The following is a 21,771-nucleotide window of genomic DNA, read 5'->3' as shown; positions in this document are numbered from 1 at the left end:
TTAGCCAGGATGGTCTCGATCTCCTGACCTCGTGATCCGCCCGTCTCGGCCTCCCAAAGTGCTGGGATTACAGGCTTGAGCCACCGCGCCTGGCTTTCTCATTTTCTTGATAGAGATTCCGGAATCTGCCCCAGGTGTCTGGGAATGACGTGAAGCAGCACAGCAAGGAGGCCTGAGGCTGGGTCTGCCTGGCAGCTTGCGGGGGCGATGGGGGGGACGCCTAAGCAGGGGATGCCAGTAAGAATGGTCAGAGGAGACAGGGTGAGCAGAGAGGCTGAGAAGAGACAACAGGATCAGAGCAGGGGGTGTGGGGGAAAGGAAAGGGGGTCAGGCGGGGACGCTAAGGCAGCTCCATTCCCGTGTCAGCCTCAGTCCACAAATCTGATGTGAAGACCTTGCCTACGGTGTTCTGCATTTTATGCATGGCTTGGTTCTTAGAGAGCCTCGGTTCTTAGAGAGCCTCATTAATGCAAAACTCCCCGTAAGGCAGGACTCATTCCCCACAAGAATAAATATACAGTAGGAGGAGGAGATGCTCCCTCTGCACAGAAAATCCACCACCACTGCAGCATATTATCATTGCTTTCTGCCTTCTCAGCCCAATCTCTCAAATCCCAAAGAGGGGTCACCCCAAAATTGACGGCTCAGCCTCAGAGCAGCGGCCACTTGGTTGCCTCTCACGCGGACGTTGCACACCAAAGGTATCGACTTTAAGGCACATTTTTCAGCCCTGGTGCTGTTACCTCCTAATGAAGGGGTAGATGACATGTTGGAGGGTTTTAAAATTATTATTTTAAAATGATTTTTAAATTATTACAATACTGAGTTATAAAATAGCAATACAAGAGTCCTCAAAACCCAGGGCAGGTGTTCTGATGCATGCAAACAGACACCTCGCCAGGCACTGGTGGAGAACGGAGACCATTCTATTTCTGCTCTCAGCTGACGTGGCGCCACCATGTGGTAACAACGTTAAGCACCAGGTCATGCAGCCTGCGGAGACAAAGCAGGGACCCAGCTCCAAAGGAGCATCTTAATCACTGCATGCTGGCTTTGAAATCTTGCTGTTTTCTGTGAGTTTTGTTTTAATGATGGAAATCTGCATTATGCCAAATTTGGCTCATAGTTTTTTTTGTTTTGTTTTTTTTTTTTAGAGACAGGGTCTCGCTCTGTCACCCAGGCCAGAGTGCAATAGTGCAAACATGGCTCACTGTAGCCTCAACATCCAGGACTCAAGTGATCTTCCTGCCTAAACATCCCGAGTAGCTGCGATCATAGGCACACACCACCACACCTGGCTAATGTTTTAAAATTTGTTTTAGAGACTGGTCTCAAAGTCCTTGTCTCAAGAGATCCTCCCACCTCGGCCTCCCAAACTGTTGGGATTACAGGCGTGAACCACATAGATGCTTTTATATGGATCTCCTTTAAATTCAAATTAGAATTCACATGAGGTGCAACCGGACTGTGGGCTTTGTGCCAGGCTGGGGGCCTGGCGGTGGGGTAGGCCTTGCCCTCTACTCAGAGCTGACCAGGGGATAGGCCCATCTCAATACAATAAGACAGTGCTACGGCAGGGGAGGGACAGAGGCTGCAGGAGCACAAAGGCCAGCTAACCCTGACTTTGGCCAAGAAAGCGGTGTTTAGGGAAGACCTTCTATAGGTGGTGACAATAAATTGTAACCAGAAGGATGGATGATTAAGAGTCAGCCAGGTGCCAGGCACGATGGCTCGTGCCTGTAATCCCAGCACCTTGGGAGGCAGAGGTGGGAGTATCATTGAGCCAAATAGTTCAAGACTAGCCTGGGCAATATAGTGAGACCCCCATCTCTAAAACAAAATAAGTAAAAATGAATTTTAAAAACAGAGTTAGCCAGGGGAGCAGGTAGAAGAGCAAGCAAGAGCCTGGACATCCTGTGAAGGCTGGGCCATGCTGGGGCACTCGGAAAATGCCAGGCTGGGGGAGGTGAAATGGCAGGGGCCAGGTCACCGAAGGCCTTGGAAGCCCTGCTACTGAGTCCTAAGAGTGACAGCAGATATTCGAGTGACAAAAGCCCTCCCTGCTGTTGAGACTGAGACTGGATGGGGCATGGGAGGAGCACAAGACCAGCTCACCGTCCAGAAAGCAGGTATGCCCACTCAGCCTGCATTCCCAATTCCCTTACCCTTTTCGTCTTTCATTTGATTCATACCAGAAAGAGGGAGCGCAGGCTCCAGAGGAAGAGCATTGCTGGACCACACACTATGGACAAGACAGGAGGTGAGGCAGAGCAGGGTTTCTATAGCCCCCAGAGGGGCAGCCTTCCTTGCTTCCTATTACTGCTGTCCTGAGGCAACTGTGCTGGCGACAGTGGGGTGGGGGACCCTTACGTGACACTAGGTCCTCCAAGGTGGGAGTGGGGGGCAGTCTGGGTTTTCAGTTATTAAAATGAATCAGTCACTGTACACATACCAATTAGTGCATTAAATATTATTAAAGTTGCCCAGGCACAGTGGCTCATGCCTATAATCCCAGCACTCTGGGAGGCCAAAGTGGGCAGATCGCTTGAACCCAGGAGTTCAAGAGCAGCCTGGGCAACATGGCAAAACCCTGTCTCTATTAAAAAAAAAAAAAAAAGAAAGAAAGAAAAATTAGCTGGGTGTGGTATTGGGCACCTGTAGCCCCAGCTACTCAGGAGGCTGGGGTGGGAGGATCACCTGAGCTTGGGAGTGGGTTCTGTTATTTTCCCCATTTGCTGAGATGTCTAGAGATGAACTGGCCCGGGGTTGTGTGACAGACAGGTCAGTAGCCGATCCAGGGTTTAATCAAGTGTTCTCAATCACTTGTGGTCAAGTTATGGGCATGGGTTATGACAGTGACTTAATACAGTTCATGTCAAATTATAAATTCCAGGAGACTGAAACTCTGTTTTTCCCCTATCCCCAGCACCTAACACACAGCCTGGTATATACAGCTGGTGCTCAATAAACACTTACTGGATGAAGGATGTGACCAGAGGCTGCTCTCCTAGGTAGCCTCCACCCAACTCTGCCAATGTGGAATAGGGATGGGGCAGCTGGATGTGCGTAGGAGAAATACACCACAGGTGCCCACGCCACAGCTGGACAAGCTGGACAGCGCTATGGTGTAACAGTGCCCGCTTCTCTGGCAGATCAGGCTGGAGGCAAGGAAGTGATATACGTTCTGAAGGTCCCAGTCCGTGGAGAGTCTAGGGCAGAGGGGACTTCCTGGGACAAAATTTCTAGTGCTCCCTGATATTCCTGTCATGACCCACAAGCCAGGAATCCCCATGTTTCTCTCTCTTCCCTCTTTTTTATAAGAAAATCAGGTAACACTGCAGTAGGAGTTAAGTTTAAAATCAGAGCATATAGCAAAACTACAAATAATCCAAGTAATCCTTTAAAAAACAAAACAAAAATAGAGACAGGGTCTCACTGTGTTGCCCAGGCGGGTATCGAACTCCTGGCTCAAGCAATTCTCCTGCCTTGGCCTCCCAAAGTGTTGGGCATGAGACACTGCGCCCAGCCCAAGTAATCCCTAAACATTCCTCGAACCCCCACAACTACGCTTTTGAAAATTCCAATAATTAAATTCTTTGGTTTCTCCGTGCAGTTGAGCTGTGGCCACCCCTTCCTCTGGGATAGTGGAAACGGGGTTTGGTTGATGGAGGTCAGGGGAATGGTGACAAGAAAAATAAAAAGAGGCTTCTCCTCTCTCTTCTGTTTAGTTTCTTTTTTGCCAAGTCTCTGGAATTGAAGCTGCCAAAGTTACGCACGCCCATGATGCCACTGTGCCGTGAAACTGAAGACTCCAACCTCTACAGAGCAAACAGAGCGGGGCCTGCTCCAGCCAGGCAGAGGTGCTGCCAAAAAGGGACCAGGTATGGTACCCTCTGACTGCCTGGAGAGACCTCGTGGGCTCTGTGAGGGGCAGGCTGGAGAAAGAAGCAGGTGGTGGCTCCCTCCCCATCAGACTCACCCAGCGGGAGGCCAAGGAGCTGCTTACCCCCACCACAGGCCTGGATGAAAAAGAGCTTGGGCTTCCCTCCCAGGCTGGGGCAGCTGGTCCCATTGAAGATGTTCACAATCTTCTCGACCGACACAGGGCATCCATCTGTGCCGTAGACAGCCCCTGGGAACTGCAGGTGGCTGGCCTAGAAGACCAAGAACCCTGGTTACAAAACCAAGAAGTTGGAGTAGGAATCCAATAGCCTGTTCAGAAGTTTTGTGGGGGCCAAGGATTTGGAAGGTCAAAGCCAGGGGCATGAGGCTGATTGAGACAGAGCAGGTTGGTTCTGGAAAGACCCTAGTCAGCATCTATTCCAGGGGTCTCATCTCAAACTCATGTGCCTCTAGGGGCCAGACAGTGTGCCTGGAGAGTGCTGGCTGTGGCCTCTAGACCAGTGGTTCTCAAAGTTTGGCCCCTGCAGCAGCAGCATCGATATCACTTGGGAACTTGTAAGAAATGCAATTCCCAGGCCCCACCCAGATCTCCTAATCAGCAGTCTGGTCCTCCAGGCCCCTCTGACTGAGGCAGCTTAATGCTGAGAGTGGCTGCTTTAAATCAATTCAGCTCAAACCTAAGTGCACAGAAATCACCGGGGAACCTTGTTACTGGGCAGACTCGAAATGAAGAGGTCCAGGGTAGGGCCTGGAAGTCCACATTCCTCATGAGCTCTAGGGACCACATTATGAGAGAAAGGACCAAAGGGAAAGCCCTGCCCAGCCACAGGCTGGAGTGTTACTGGCTGAGGATGCTGGCCTGGTCAGGCCAGACCTTTGCGGTTTGTCAAGAGAAACTAGAAATCCTGATTTTTATGTGAAATTTGCCAGTTTTCAAAACACCGTGCAGACCACAGGGAGACTCCAGGCCCCACCTTGTAACTGTGATCTGTCCAACTCCTCAACTTAAAAGATGAGGAAATTAAGGCCCAGGAAGGGATAAGGGCTTAATCACAATGACAAACACTTAAGGGGCCAAGCCCCCAGTGGGCCTGGTGTCCTGAGTCCCACCAGCAGCAAGGGGCCTGGGGCAATGCCTCACAGGACAGAGACAGGAGCTGAGACAACATGTGTGCTGTACCTGCCTCTGGACAAATTCTGGGGGCAGGAGCTTCGTGAGTGGACCTGGTCTCTGTCCTCCCTCTCCCAGAGAGCTTCTCCCAGGAACACCGACCTGCCCAGAAAGGTGCAGCCAACTCCTCAGAGAACCACATGGCTCCCAAGAAAACAACAGGAGGAGGGCAGGACCCCACAGCCCTTTTCCACAAGGCCAAGGGTGTTCTGGACACAGGAAGGGACATGGCCCCTGCACGGCCTCTTGGCACGGCCTTTACCCAATGCCTGCCCAAGGAGCAGAGGGATGCTTCCTACCTGACAGCCGTGAGAGAGAATGACCACCACACAGCAGTCCAGAGCACTGTGGTCCCGCCGTGCCAGCTCCAGCAAAGCTAGCACCATTTCCTACAAGAGAGGGCTGCAGGTGAGCCAGAAGCACCGACAGGTCCGGCTGCAGACTGGGCCCTTCCTGACAATAAGAGGGCTCAGCCTGGCCAGGCGCAGTGGCTCACACCTGTAATCCCAGCACTTTGGGAGGCCAAGGCGGGCTGATCATTTGAGGTCAGGAGTTTGAGACCAGCCTCGCCAACATGGTGAAACCCCGTCTCTACTAAAAATACAAAAAAAAAAATTCAGCCAGGCGTGGTGGCATGCACCTGTAGTCCCAGCTACTCAGGAGGCTGAGGCAGAATTGCTTGAACCCGGGAGGTGGAGGTTGCAGTGAGCCGAGATTGCGCCACTGCACTCCAGCCTGGATGACAAAGTGGGACTCTGTCCCCCACCACCAAAAAAAATAAAACAAGAAAGGGCCCAACCCAAAGGCCTGGGCAGAGCACTTTCTCAGCTTCCCAGGGCCAGTACTGAAGTGCTGACAGTCTCAGCAGTCGTAATAGCCACCGTTTTCAGGGAGAAGGTGCTATGCTTGGGCACTGTTCACCGAACCCCTAAAACAACCCAAGGAGGTAGGTACTATTCCTGCTTTCCAGACAAGGAAACTGAGGCACAGGAGGTCACACAGCAGGTGACCGAGAGAGCCAGTCCTCAAACCAGGCCTTCTGCATCTGAACTTGAACCTACAGCCGCTGAGCCATCCTACCTCCCACGGCCCTCCAGATGTAAGGGCTCATCTGGGGAGTCAGCTGGCTTTTGGGGTCCCTCAAAAGATACTTCCCCACCCGCTGGCCCCCACCCCATCTCCCTCCACAGATAGTGAGTGTACCTTGGCAGTCAGGTCGTGCTTCACCTCCACCATGAAATGCAGCGAGGAGAAGCGGCGCTGCAACTTCTCACAGTCGATGCTGGAGCCAGTGCGGGTGCTGAGCCCAGACTCACGGCAGAAGTTCACATTGTTGATAATGAGGCAGTGGCCACAGGGCTCCATGCTCAGGACGTAAGCCTGCCAGCACAGGGACCCTCATAAACCCAGGCTCCCCCCACGCTCCCCAGGGGACAGTCTGGAGAGGCGGGAAGAAAACGGGCTCTGCCCTCCCACACAAGGAGTAGCAGGGTCTCCACCCAGCATTCTAGGGCAAAAGAGAAGCAACTGCAGGACAGACTAGCACTAGAAGGTGACCCCCCAATCTTGGTATTCAGGGAGGGGAGCTGGTAACCTGGAAATCCAACAGCCACGAGCACTCATCCCAAAGGACCTCACGGGTCACCCCGGCCAGGGGCGTACCTGAGAACTCTGTCAGCAGAACTGTGCCCAGGCCACCTGGGGGCACCTAAGGCTGCTCCCTCCCCAGGCTCGGTCCCCTTGTAATTCTCTCTCAAGGCAGCCTGTTCTTTTGTTGATGGTACTTATCACTGTTTCTATTTATATACTCATTTGCCTAACTTCTCTCTTCCCTAGCAGACTGATGGTTCCTTCCCAAGTGGCCCCAGCACAGAGCACAGGAGCCACATAACAAATACTTGTGAATGAGAGAGTGGCAACTTGGTACGGATCCCAATGCCTGCCCCTCATCAGGTCTGCCCCGCTTCTGCCCCCAGCTTTGCAAATGAGGAAAAGCAGGGTTGAACAATCTGTCCCAGCAGGTGCTGGGCCGGAGTCAGGGAGGCTAGGACCAGACCCCCACTGCCCTGCCTAGGGCTGGGTTCCCTGGGCTCCTGACACACCTGCAGGGAAGCACCTGAGGGGGAGAGGGAAGGGCCCAGAGCCGGAGATACTAGCCCCAAATCTCATGGAGACTCACCAAATCCGCATTTCCCCTCAAACTCTCAGGAGCACCTGGGGAGACAGCAAAAAGGGAAACATAATGTTGGGGTGCAGCAGAGGAAGGGCAAGGGGCTTTGTGAGGACAGCCGCCCAAGAACAGAGCAGCGGTAACTCAGACCCTCAGACACTGCTGATGGGAGAGCCAAATGGCAGAGCCACCTTGGAGATCTGTTTAGAGGTTTCTAACAAAGTTAAACACACACCTACCCTCTGACAGCAAGTCCACCCTCAGGTATGTATCAAAGAACATGGAGTGCAAACGAGCACAAAAGACTTGGCCAAAATGTTCCCTGAGGCCTTATTCATCATGGCCCAACCTGGAAACGACCAATCCAACAACAATATGATAGATATACAAATTGTGATACAACCACACAAGAGAACAGCCTAAAAAGGAATGAGCTACTGATGATACAGGAGATAGAAATTATTTAGGCAGATAGTGAGAGTAAAACAGTCCTCAGCAGAATTTCCCCTTTAACAAAAATCAGCCCCCAAATCATTTCCTTTTTTTTCACTCTTGTTGCCCAGGCTCGAGTACAATGGCGCAATCTTGGCTCACTGCAACCTCCCCCTCCCAGGTTCAAGCAATTCTCCTGTCTCAGCCTCCCGAGTAGCTGGAATTACAGGCACCTGCCACCACACCCAGCTAATTTTTTTGTATTTTTAGTAGAGACGGGGTTTCACCATGTTGGCCAGGCTGGTCTCGAACTCCTGACCTCAGATGATCAGCCCACCTCAGCCTCCCAACGTCCTGGGATTACAGGTGTGAGCCACTGCGCCTGGCCTCAAATCATTTCTTTTCTAACAAAGAGCAGCCTGAAAAATCGAGCTGCAGACACAGATAAGCAAGCTGGAAGCTCACGAGTGAATGCCAGCAGCCTGTGCCAATAGAAAAACTACCAAGGGGCCAGGTATATTCAACAAGGAGGCTCCATCTTCCCTTTTCTTTGTCACCACGAGTACAGTAAAGAAGTAATACTGCAACAACATGGCACCGGCCAGACAGAGAACCCATCTGCACAACACAAGATTAGGGTGGGGATGGCCAGCTTTTCACACCCTATGCAAATGGCACACCTAGTCCTAACCAGTTTTTGTAATCCTACGCAAATGAAACACCTGGTCTGACCAATCTTCGTGCCCTATGTAAATCAGACACCGCCTCTTCAAGCTCATCTATAAAACCCCTTGCATTCCACTGCAGAAGCAGCAACCCATTTCTCTGGGACCTCTCTCTGCAGCAGAGAGCTCTTCTCTTTGTTTCGCCTATTATATATACTTCCACTCTGAACCTCACTGTATGTCCATGTCCTGGTTTTCCATGGCCGTGAAGACAATGAAACTTGGGTATTTACCCCAGATGAATGGCGCCGCTTCACTGATACATGCAACGCAGGATAGCCTAGAAAATGTGCTGTGTAAGGCCAGGCACGGTGGCTCACGCCTATAATTCTAGCGCTTTGGGAGGCCGAGGTGAGTGGATCACCTGAGGTCAGGGGTTCCAGACCAGCCTGGCCAACGTGGTGAAACCTCATCTCTACTAAAAATGCAAAAAGAAAAAAAAAAAAAAAAAAAAAAAAAAAAAAATTAGCTGGGCTTGGTAGCCCACAACTGTAATCCCAGCTACTCAGGAGGCTGAGGCAGGAGAATCACTTGAACCTGGGAGGCAGAGGTTGCAGTGAGTCGAGATCGCGCCATCGCCTTCCAGCGTGGGCAACAAGAGCAAAACTCCATCTCAAAAAAAAAAAAAAAACAGAAAAGAAAATGTGCTGCATAAAAAAAAAGCCAGACACCAGAGAGTATAGAGATGGTGTCTCATTGAGAAGAAATTACAGAGCAGAAAGAGGTGAGGGAAGCTCAGGAGAGCGGATGCTCACTGTCTGCAGTGTCCATAGGGGCCCAGCGCACAGCAGGTCCTCCGGAAGTACTTGCAGAATGAATAAATGAATAAAGATGATTATTTTCCATCAATGTCCAAAGAGTTTTCATTTCCGTTAGCAAGAAGTTGACTGCTCACCAGCTTAAAAGGTCATGAGATGTTTCTTCTTCTTTTTGAGACAGAGTCTCACTCTGTCGCCCTGACGCAGTCGTCCAAAACATTTATTAGGGAACTTAGAGTGCTGCAGCAATCCTTGAGGGAAGCGGCAAGAAAAAACGGGTGTCTACCTAGGTTTGGTCCATAGTGAAGGAATCGGGGTAAGGAGTTTATGTGAGGGTTTAAGGAATTTGGCTCAGGGCCAGGGCTGGTTTCTTTCAGTGTTTTGGGCGATAACCTACATACCTTTTTTTTTTTTTCTTTGTTTTGAGAGGGAGCCTCACTCTGTTGTCCAGGCTGGAGTGCAGTGGCACAATCTCGGCTCACTGCAAACTTTGCCTGCTGGGCTCAAGTGACCCCTCCACCTAAGCCATCAAGTAGCTGGGACTACACCACCACACCTAGCTAATTTTTTTTTTTTTTTTCAGACAAGAGTCCTACTCTGTTGCCCAGGCTGGAGTACAGTGGCACAATCTTGGCTCACTGCAACCTCTGTCTCCCGACTTCAAACAATTCTCCTGCCTCAGCCTCCTGAGTAGCTAGGATTACAAGCACATGCCACCATGCTCAGCTAATTTTTGCATTTTTAGTAGAGACAGGGTTTCATCATGTTGGCCAGGCTAGTCTCGAACTCCTGACCTCAAGTGATCCGTCCGTCTTGGCCTCCCCAAGTGCTGGGATTACAGGCATGAGCCACCACACCTGGCCTACCTAGATACCTTTTATCAGTGCCTGAGAATATTTAAGGCCCAGGTTTGGGCTCAGGTCTACTGGGAAAAACCTGCAGCTGGCTGGGTTACAGGGTGGTTAAAGCACTCTGTAATTTTCAGTCAGGACACAGAAAGCAAGCAGGGGAACTGGGGGACCCTACAGAAGGGAAGATGCCCTGGGACTGACCCTCCCCAGCCCTTGGCAATTTAGAAATCACAGAAGGAAGCAGCACTGACCAATGAGACCCACCCAAGGCTCACTCAATAGGAGGCCCCACGTGAAGTCCCTCCACACACCGCCTCGCTTACTCCTCAGAGCAGGCCCTTCTGCACAGAAGTACTGGCACACAGCCCCATTTGCCAGAGGGGAACTGGAGACTCAGAAACCCTGAGTTGTAATGAGAGGTGAGCACAGCCACCAGCCCCAGAGCGAAGGGACCAGGAAGCCAGGTAGGGCTGAAGAGCCAACTTCTACTTTCAAGGAAGTTCCAACCCAGGCAAGGCATGAGCAGAGAAAGCCACTGTGATGGTTGAGTTCACAGGTTAACTTGACTAGATCACAGGGTGCCCAGATATTTGGTTAAATATAACAGTATTTCTCAGGGTGCCTGTGAGTGTTTTGGGGATGAGAATGGGATCTGAACAGGTGGACACAGGAAAGCAGATGGCCCTCCCCAGGAGGGTGGGCCGTGTCCAATCCGTCAAGGGCCTGAATAGAACGAAAACAGTGGAGAACGGGAGACTTTGATCTCTCTCTGTCTCACTGCTTGAGCTGGGACATCAGTCTTCTTCTGCCTTTGGAATGGGACTTCTACCAATAGTGCTCCTGGATCTCAGGCCTTCAGAACCAGACTGGAACTACACTACCAGCTTTCCTGGTCTCCAACTTGCAGATGGAAGACCATGGGACTTCTCAGCCTCCACAATTGCATGAGCCAATTCCTTGTAATAAATATGTTTTCAGATAAAGATATATATACACACACACATTAAAATATATGTATAGATCTTTCTATATATATACATACCTGTGTGTGTTTGTGTGTATATATATATAAACAAAACAGAGGCCCAGAGACTCAACTACTTGCCCACTGTGACACAGCTGGTAAGTGCTGGAGTTGGGATTTGAACCCAAGTACCTCGGACTTACTCCATCACTGCCTCATAAAGGACAAATGGTTTGGCTGGGTGCGGTGGTGGCTCACACCTGTAATCCCACCACTTTGGGAACCCGAGGTGGACGGATCACGAGGTCAGGAGATCGAGACCATCCTGGTTAACACGGTGAAACCCCATCTCTACTAAAAAAAAAAGATACAAAAAAATTAGCCAGGCGTGATTGTGATGGCGGGCGCCTGTCGTCCCAGATCTCAGGAGGCTGAGGTGGGAGAATGGCATGAACCTAGGAGGTAGAGCATGCAGTGAGCCAAGATTGCACCACTGCACTCCAGCCTGGGCGACAGAGCGAGACTCCGTATCAAAAAAAAAAAAAAAAAAAAGAAAAGAAAGAAAGAAAAGAACAAATGGCTCATTATCTTTCTTGTCTCTGTATTTGTGCCATTACTCATTAGCTCATGCAAATGTTTACTAACTACCTGCTGAGTTCTAGGTGTTGGGGATGCAGCACTGAACAAAAGATGCTGTTTTATACACACATGCACATGCACATGCACACACACACCCGCTGTAGGTTCTGTTTCTCTGGAGAATCCTGAGAACACAGCTACCAACAGTTCTCCCAGCCCTCCCGGGCAGGAAGCCCTGGCTGGAACAAGCAGTTACACACAAGGCATCATGTCTGAAACTAAGAAATTTTCTTACATTCTGAAGGAAAAGTCTTTTTCCTCTGAATATACGAAGACAAAGCCACTCTCTCTGGTGGGTCCCCGATGATGCACCTCTAAAGCACTGTGTTCAGCTTCTTCATAGCACTATCCACAGCCGTGAATAAAGACCAAATTATGCAAGCATGAATTGAGTATCTGCCCCTCTCCAGGTGAAGGCAAGGACTGGACATCCTTGTTCGAAGCTGCATCCCCAACACCTAGAACCCAACAGGTACTTAGCAAACATCTGCATGAGCTAATGAGTAATGGCACAAACATAGGGCCAAGAAAGAGAATGAGCCATTTGTTCTTCATAAGGCAGTGATGGAGTGAGTTCGAGGTACTTGGGTTCAAATCCCAACTCCAACACTTAGCACCTGTGTCACAATGGGCAAGGAGCTCAGAGTCTCTGGGTCTCTGATTTCCCCATCTGTATTACAGGATAATAGGAGCAACTACCAACCTCATAGGATTGTGATGACACCTCAAACGATTAACACATGTGAGGCACATAGAACAACACCTGACACACCTGACAACTCAATAAAACTGATGTGTCCGTTATCATTATTATTATTCATCGACACTCAAGCTCAATGAATATGTATGAGTGTGGTGTGTGTACTCAGCCCCACCACACTAACACTTTGGGCCAGATTCTTCTTTATTGTGCATAGCTACTCTGTACACTGTTGGGTTTTGGCAGCATCTCTGTCTACTCACTAGATGCCAGTAGCACCCACCCACCCTCAGTTATAACAACCAGATTTGTCTCTAGACATTGTCAAATGTCCCTTGGAGGTCAGGGCAAAATTGTCCCCAGTGTGAAACATTGACCTACAGCATCCTTTCCTGTACTCACTTACGAAAGGCTCTGCTGCTGGCCCTATTCTTGCTCAGCCAGACATTCCCATACGTATGAATACACAGCTCTTCCTTTGTGGATCACCATGAAACCTACCTTGGGAAGCAATCCCATGCAGTACTCAGGAGTCTAAGGCCCAGCATCTAAAAAGGACATCTCTAGCCAGGCATGGTGGCGTGCCTGTAGCCCCAGCTACTCGGGAGGCTGAGGTGAGAGAACTGGCTGAACCTGGCAAGCAGAGGTTGCAGTGAGCCGAGATCACACCACCGCACTCCACCCTGGGTAACAGAGTAAGACCCTATCTCAAAAAATAATAATAATAAGGTAAAAAAATTAAGTGATCTTACTATTGTTGTTATTATTTACCCGTCAGAATTAAGCTCCTACTAGGAATAAATATTCACAACAAATAGGAAACAAAACACCTTCCAAAAAAACAGGAAGTTTCAAATTCTGACTGTTGGTCCTAAAAGATTCATGTTGACATTTCCCAGAACCAAATAACAACAGATGAGCTTTGTATTATGCCTTTCTCCTTTACAGGATAATAATGCACATGGCCAATTCCAGAACCAGTCTTCTTCCTTACACTTCAAGCAAATGCAGCTTCATACCCTCATCATATTTGTCTGTTTCTCTGCCTTAGTGGATTGCCCAAAAATCAGTTATTCAGCAAGTACTCAATAATGTTCACCATTATTATTATGAATATTAACTTTGATACCATGCAATGGTCCACCTGGCACCCATGAAACAGGAAGTGCTAGATATCCACACGCTGCCATGGGAACAAAGCCCCAGCTGAAAACAACCCATATGTCCATCAACAGGAAAATGATTAAATAAATTGTGGATTGTTCAGAAAAGGAACCGCTGCCATCTAGAAATTAAAAAGAATGAACTACTGATATGCACAACAATATGAATGAATTTTGTTGGATTTTTGTTGAAAGAAAACAGTACTTTTTACCCATCACACAGGAAAAAAATGTCAATACTCACTGTTGGCAAGAATGTGAGAAAGTGGTCACCTTCACTGATGGTGAGATTATAAAATGACACCATTTGGGCTGGGTGCAGTGGCTCACACCTGTAATTCCAGCCCTTTGGGAGGCCAAGGTGGGCAGATTAGTGGAGCCCAGGAGTTTGAGGGCAGCCTGGGCAACATGGTGAGACCTCATTTCTACAGAAAATTTTAAAATTGGCCAGGCATGGGCTGGGAGTGGTGGCTCACACCTATGATCCCAGCACTTTGGGAGACTGAGGCGGGCAGATCACTTGAGGCCAGGAGTTCAAGACCAGCCTAGGCAACATGGTAAAACCCTATCTCTACTAAAAATACAAAAATTAGCCAGGCGTGGTGGTGGGTGCCTGTAGTCCCAGCTACTCAGGAGGCTGAGGCAGGATAATTGCTTGAATCCAGGAGGTGGAGGTTGCAGTGAGCTGACATTGCGCCACTGCACTCCAGCCTGGGTGACAGAGCAAGACTCCCTCTTTAAAAAAAAAAATGGCCAGGGGTGATAACATGCACAGCTATCCAGGAGGCCGAGGTGGGAGGATAGCTTGAGCCCAGGAGATCGAGACCAGCCTGGGCCACACGGTGAGATCCCATCTCTACTCTACACAAAATACAAAAAAAAAATAGCACACAGCTACCTGGGAGGCTGAGGGGGAGAATCGCTTGAGCCTGGGAATTCAAGGCTGCAGTGAGCCATGATCACGCCACTGCACTCCAGCCTGGGCCACAGAAGACCTTGTCTCAATTAAAAAAAAAAGAAAGACACAATTTTTACAACTTCTTTTTTCTTAGAGACAGGATCTCACCAAGTTGCCCAGGCTGGCTGTGAATTCCTAGGCTCATGCAGTCCTCCTGCCTCAGCCTCCCAAGTAGCTCGTCCTACAGGCTCACACCACCACACCTGGCTAAAATGACGTATTTTTGAAGTATAAGTTGGTAGCATCTATAGGACAGGAACAAGTACCCTTTAACACACAATTCCATTTCTAGAAACATCCTGCAGTCAGAACCCGACGTACATGCGAGGCTCACTGCAGAAACAACACAATGTCCATCAGCATGAGTTGGATCAATGAGGTGTCCCACAAAGCACACGTGGGGCTACCCTGCAGAGTAGACAGAACAGGTAAGCCTGGGCTGCAGCCCTGTCTCCACTCCTCACTAGCTGTGTGATTTGGCACAGGATGTGTCCCAGTCTGTGGCTCACTTTGTCTAACAGCAAAGCACCTGCCTTACAAGAGAGATGGGGAGATTAAATCAGATCATTTATGTAAGCACTCCGAACAGTGCCTGGCAAATAGCAAGCACTCAATAATATTCACCATTACTATTATGATTATTAACTATGATACCATGCAATGCTCCACGAGTCACCCAAGAAACAGGAAGTGCTAGAGCGCCACACGCTGCCATGGGAACAAAGCCCCAACTGAAAACAACCCACATGTCCATCAATAGGAAAACGGTTAAATTGTGGATTATTCAGAATAGGAACTGCTGCCATCTAGAAATTAAAAACAATGAACTACTGATATGCACAACAACATGAATGAATTTCACAGATATAATGATGAGTGAAAGAAGCCAGGCTCAAGATTATTTAAGACTATATAGGATTTATATTGAAGTTCAACGACAAGCAAAAGGGATCTCTGGCGATAGAGATGAGAATGGTGATTACTTTGGGAAAGGGGAAGTGCGAAGAGATGGAAAGAGAGAGGACAGTCTTACAGGACCCTGGAATGTTTTCATCTTGATGATCTGGGTGTTAGTTACCTGTGGGTACACATAGGTAAAAATCACCCAGCTGTACTCTTGGAATTTATGCATTTTATTGGATGTAGCCGTGTGGCCTTTGGCAAAGTATTTAATTTCCACGAGCTTCAGTCAGTTTCTCCATCAACAAGGATGGGTCTAATGACACCTGCCTTGCGGGGTTGCTCTAAGGGAAGAAGGTAAAGGTAAATACCTTGCAGATGTCTGTTTGTACGGGGCAGATAGAACCCAGGCCTCTCTCCTACCCCCAGACATGAAGTAGTCCAAGCTACCCACCCAGACCGAAAGGCAAATCCAAAACAATAGATGGATCTGGAAACACTGATCAAAACCTGGGACCTGCTATCTCAAAGGCAGGAAGAAACAAAAACAAAAACAAAAAACCCGGGACACCCAAAACAGACCTCAACACACGCTTTTCAGAGGAGGGGCTGCCAAGATTCAGCCTCCTGAAAACCTCCCAGAATTTTGCCATCCCTATGAGCATTCAGAAAGACAACGCTAAATTTAAATTCTGAATCTCAGCCCACCCCGCTGTACTCACAGTCAGTCCCAAATGACTACATGTCATGCCCACCTACCAATCACTCTCTGGATACTCACCGACATCACCGAATCCTCCAGAACCAATGTCCACTGGTCTGGGTGTTTCCGGTCTGAGAACTTCTGGTTTGCGAATCTCTGGTCTGAGCACCACTGGGGTAAGGTTTTCTAGGGTTGGCTTCGACAACTTTCCTGCTTGCCTGTTAGTTCGCAGGAATGAAGCCAACATGTCCTGGCCTGTATCCTCTAAGCAGGAGATGAACAAAGGAAGAGCTTGACTCCCTCGAGTCTCTAGATCTGTGATCAGTTGCCTGGCCTGATCCCGCCGAGATCCAGAGCCTGCCCGCTGTTTAGAAAGAAAGGCAGGATACTAATTACCCATGTACTTTTATATGGCTCTCACCTTGTCTCCCCATTTCCCAGCTACTGTAAGTCTAAACAGTCAGGCACATGGGCAGCAATGGAGCTGCAGGTGTGAAGAGTGTGTATCACTTACCAGCCTTTGATGATCTGTTCATTATTTCGCAGGGCAAAAGATGCCCAACACTACGCTAAGTGCTGAAAATGCTACCATGGACAGTCTCAGTCCTTAAGGAGCAAATTTCTAATGAGGAATGCAATCAGACAAATCAGCAATGACACAGCAAGAGACAAGTGCCCAGAGGGAAGGCACATGGGGCTGAGGGTATCAGAAGTGAATAGTGAATTCAGAGTCTTAGGAGGTAGGAGGTAGATAGTGGCAAGGGACAAGGCCTTTGGGTGGCCAGGCCAAGAAATTCATCCTGAGACCTGTCAGGTGCCACCGAAGAGTTTTTTTGTTTTCTTGTTTTTTTTTTCCTTGAGACAGAGTCTCACTCTGTCACCCAGGCTAGAGTGTAGTGGTGCAATCTTAGCTCACTGCAACCTCCAGCTCTGAGGTTGAAGCGATTCTCCTGCCTCAGCCTCTAGAGTAGTTGGGACTACCGGCACACACCACCATGCCTGGCTAATTTCTTTTGTATTTTTAGTAGAGACAGGGTTTCACCATGTTGCCCAGGCTGGTCTTGAACTGACCTCAAGTGATCCTCCAACCTTGGCATCCCAAAGTGCGGGGATTACAGGGATGAGCCACCATGGCCAGTCATCAGTTTTTTCTGTTTTTTGTTTTTGTTTTTTTGAGAAAGAGTCTTGCTCTGTCACCCAGGCTGGAATGCAGTGGCACCATCTCAGCTCACTGTAACCTCCACCTTTCAGGCACAAGTGATTCTCCCACATCAGCCTCCCAGGTAGCTGGGACTACAGGAACCCGCCACCATGCCTGGCTAATTTTTGTATTTTTTGGTCGAGACAGGGTTTCACCATGTTGGCCAGGCTGGTCTCAAACTCCTGACCTCAAGTGATCCACCAACCTCAGCCTCTCAAAGTGCTAGGATTACAGGCGTGAGCCACCGTGCCTGGCCGCCAAAGAGTTTTAACATTGGAGTGACAGAGACAGATATGCCTTTTCAAAAAATCATCCTGGGGTCAGGGTGAAAAATGGAAAGGAGTGAGCCATAGCCAGACCAGAAGGCAGCAAAGATGGTGCAGCTAAAATAGAGAGAAGTGAAAGGACAAAGCAGAGATACAAAGACGGAGGGTCCACAGGACATGGGCACTGACTGGTGGGACTGTGAAGGCAGAGCAAGGGTCAAGGTTGACAGGCAGGCCAGGCACAGTGGCTCATGCTTACAATTCCAGCACTCTGGGAGGCTGAAGTGGGAGGACAGCTTGAGCCCAGGAGTTCAACACCAGCCTGGGCAATGCAGTGAGAGCCTGTCTCTACAAAAACTTTAAAAAATTAGCCAGGTACGGTGTCATGCACCTGTAGTCCTAGCTACTCAGGAGGCTGAGGCAGGAGGATGGCTCGAGCCCAGGAGGTTAAGGCTGCAGTGAGCTGTGATAGCACCACTGCACTTCAGCCTGGGCGACACAGCAAGACCCTGTCTCAAAAAAAAAAAAAGTTGAAGGTGTTAGGATGGTGGGGTCAGTCACTAAGACAGAAGGAAGATTCTGGTTATCTGCCATCTGTCCTCAGACACCCAGCACTGGACAGGTTCTCAGGATCCACAGGGATAAGATGGCACCATGTCCTCAACTATCCTACAGCAGCACTGTCTATGAGAACCTTCCGTGATGATGGAAATATTCTTGGTCTACACTGTCCCATATGGTAACCATACATCACATGACCACTGAGCACAGTGGTACAACTGAGGAACTGAATTTTTGTGGGCGAAAGATTACCTAGGTGCCGAGGCAAGAGACTGAAGCGACAAACTGTTTCAGTATAATAAATAAAGTAGTTAGAATAAGAAGAGTCATAATACAAATTAGATACAGAGATGATCATGGATAATCATCAATCATTATTATAAACATTATTAATCATTAGCTTTTAATATTATTCTTTGTTGCATTACTAATATAACTTAGGAATAACCAGCAGGTACAGGGTCAGGTGCTGAAGGGACATTGTGAGAAGTGCCCTAGAAGGCAAGATGTGAGCCCTCTGTCACACCCACAAAAGGGCCACTTGAGGGCTCCTTGGTCAAGCAGTAATGCCAGTGTCTGGGAAGGCACGTGTTACTTAGCAGACCATGAAAGGGAGTCTCCTTTCCTTGGAGGAGTCAGGAAACGCTCTACTCCACCAGCTTCTTGTGGAAGGCTCGATATTATCCAGGCCTGCCCGCAGTCATCTGGAGGGCTAAACCCCTCCCTGTGGTGCTGTGCTTCAATGGTTACGCTCCTTGTCCACTTTCATGCTCCTCCCGTACTCCTGGTTCCTCTTTGAAGTTCATAGCAGATAGCGGTAGAAAAAATAGTGAAAGTCTTAAAGTCTTTGCTTTCTTATAAGTGTATAGAAGAAAACGCTGTTGTATGCTGCCTTCCCTCTCTGCTTCAGCTACCTAAAAGGGAAGGGCCCACTTTCCTACGATCACATGACTTGCTTCACCTTATCAATCACTTAAGATGACTCACCCTCCTTACCCTGCCCCCTTGCCTTGTATCCAGTAAATAATAGTGGAGCCAGGTATTCGGGGCCACTACAGTCTCTGCGTCTAGGTGGTAGTGGTCCCCAGGGCCCAGCTGTCTTTTCTTCTATCTGTCTTGTGTCTTCATTTCTATGATCTCTCGTCTCCGCACACAAGGAGAAAAACCCACAGGCCCTGTAGGGCTGGACCCTACAGATTTTTAACTTTATTTAATTTTAATTACTTCAAATTTACCTTTAACCACATGTGGCTAATGGCTACTGTTGGGAACAGCACAAGCCTGTAGTGCCACTAAGAAGGTAAGTCTCACTAGCAGAGCAGTTGGCCACATGCAAACAGATGGTGGTGTTTAGATTTCTCTCCACATTTGCTGAACACTCCAGGAGGTCAACACTGTGTAAATGCATTGTTTCATCTTTTTCTCCCTCAATAACCTTATAGAGTTAAATTACAATTTCCCAACTTTTTAGGGTAAGAAATTTCAGGGAAACTGAGTCACAGAAAGGGTTCTTCTGTTTGTTTGGCTCATTGGTTGTGGTTTTTTACAACTTGCTAACACGTAACAAGGCCAGGATGAGAGCCCAGCTCCAAAACCTGCCTGTTTTTCAGCCATACTAGGGTGGCAAAATGGCAACCTGTGGTTCCCACAAGGTTCTTAAAAAATTTCTGAATTTGTTGCTAACATTTTAAGCCAGGGAATTTGACAGACGAATCAAGATTTCCAGCTTCTTTTTTAAAATATGAAAGCTGGGCCAGGTACAGTGGCTCACACCTGTAATCCCAACACTGAGGCAGGAGAATCACTTGAGGCCAGGAGTTTGAGACTCATCTGGACAACATAGCAAGGCTCCTATCTGTACAAAAAAAATTTTTTTTTAATTAGCCAGGCATGGTGGCATGTGCCTAAAGTCCCAGCTACTCTAAAGGCTGAGGCAGGAAGACCACTTAAGCCAAGAGGTCAAGGTTGCAGTGAGCCATGATCTCAACACTGCACTCCAGGCTGGGCAAGAGTGAGACCCTGCCTCAAATAAGTGAAAGATCTGGCAATACTGGGCCATTTGCTGGTACGGCCATACTCAGCTGGAGACAGAGAGCAGTGCAAAGGTATCCACTATGATGCCCATCCATCAGGCCTCCACAGGCACGGAGTTTGTGATCCCCGTGAACATTCCTGAAGGCAAGGACTGTGGCCTCAAACCCTTTCTGTTCCCCAGTAGGGGCCACACAGAAGTCACAAGACTTATTTTATTATGAATGAATAATTATTCATATGATACTCAATTATTTAAAGACTCTTTCCCTGGGCCAGGGCACTGGCCAGGGATATCCAGCCAGCCACTCACACCTACTGCACCTCATGGTAGGAAATATCTCCTGCGTCCTCACAGGCCTGTGATGAGGGTCAAATGAGACAAAAATGAGAAAGTGCTTTTAAAGAAAACCTCAAATGTTTGACTTTATTATTCTCCATTACCTGCATCAGGTCCCCTCATTTCCAAAACCTCTTAACAAAACATAAACTGAACACAGAAGGGGCTGGCCAAAGAGGGCAGGGCACGCTGAGCCCTCGCTCTGTGCCTGGCACTACACTGTTTCACATCCATTATTTCATTTAGTCCTTATGACAGCATTGTTCTTATCCCCATTTCACAGCCCAGAAACCGTGGCTCAAAGAGGGTAAATGACTGGCCCAAGAACACGCTGCCAGGCAGTCTGATGCCAAAGTGGGTTCCCGATATCTCTATACTAGAAAAGTAAAAACGCACACGCCTCCTTCCTCGCAAGTATTAAAGTAAACTAAAATGGAGACCAACCATGAATAATTCCTGAGCAGACAAAACCAATCAGGTATCCTAAGTGACCTAAATCTTGCTGAAACTGCAAACAGCAAAATTTAACTTGGATCATAGCTGATAAATGCTTATGTTAGAGAGAAATAGAACTTAACTCCAGCCAATGATAAGCAAGCATAAGCAGTCAAGTAACAGACCTTTAAAAAAAAAAGGCAACTTTGTAGCTGCAAACCAATCAAATAATTTCGTTATTTTGCTTCCACATTTTCCCAATAAATACTTGCCTCTGACCTTTTGTCATTGCGACACTAAACCTCTTTCAGTCTGGTGTTCTCCAATTCATGAACTGTTTCTTATTCAAAGTTTTCAAGATGTGTCACATTTTTCCTTTACACAAGAAACACAAGCACTAACGGTGGATGCTATGGTGTGGAATCGCTTTAGCGAACACCCGACTAAGAGGTGTTTGGGATTCTTAGTCTCCGCTGAGGAGTTCGAAGCCACAGGGAAAGCTAGGCTCCTGCACAATGGCTCCTCGAGGGGCGTGGGGACCCGGCCGTGCAGCGCGGGGCCAGGGGGCCAGGGGCGGGGGCGCACCTGTATGTCCTCGATCATGTGGGGCTTGAACAGCTCTCGGCTCAGCAGGGCGTCCCAGAGCTGGTCCACCTGCAGCTCCTCCACCAGCCGCAGCCGGCACCGCCGAAGGAGCCGCCGGTCCGCTTCATCCATGGCGAAAAGCCTCAGTCCGCTTCCGGGCCTCGGCCGCCCGCCCCAGTCCCCAGGACCCGCCCCACTCCCCAGGGCACGCCCCCACGTCACTGCCCAGGGTCAGTCTTCGCTCCACCGCCTCAGGACCCATCTCCAATGTCTCACCCCGCCCCCAGGAGTCGCGCTTGCGTCACCTCCCCGCCC

At 48.9% G+C, this 21,771-nt stretch overlaps 1 protein-coding gene across 2 annotated transcripts in view; it reads right to left on the bottom strand.

Annotated features, from left to right (window-relative positions):
- CASP9 (caspase 9, apoptosis-related cysteine peptidase) overlaps positions 1-21,771 on the bottom strand; it is a 30,201-nt gene extending 8,430 nt beyond the window's left edge. Inside the window, exons 1-6 of one of the 2 annotated variants that reach the window (XM_011939909.1) lie at positions 21,457-21,771; positions 16,116-16,401; positions 7,254-7,288; positions 6,278-6,454; positions 5,374-5,463; positions 4,007-4,154 (exon numbers count right to left, since the gene is read on the bottom strand). In XM_011939909.1, coding sequence (XP_011795299.1) covers positions 4,007-4,154; positions 5,374-5,463; positions 6,278-6,454; positions 7,254-7,288; positions 16,116-16,401; positions 21,457-21,588 — 868 coding nt within the window. In that variant the 5' untranslated portion in view covers positions 21,589-21,771. The remainder of the gene's footprint in view (positions 1-4,006; positions 4,155-5,373; positions 5,464-6,277; positions 6,455-7,253; positions 7,289-16,115; positions 16,402-21,456) is intronic. The other variant, XM_011939910.1, reaches the window with a different exon arrangement.

This window comes from Colobus angolensis, unplaced genomic scaffold (genome assembly GCF_000951035.1).
Source record: "Colobus angolensis palliatus isolate OR3802 unplaced genomic scaffold, Cang.pa_1.0 Scaffold185, whole genome shotgun sequence".
In the NCBI taxonomy this organism is placed as follows: Eukaryota; Metazoa; Chordata; class Mammalia; order Primates; family Cercopithecidae; genus Colobus; species Colobus angolensis.
This window is presented reverse-complemented; position numbering and strand designations above follow the sequence as displayed.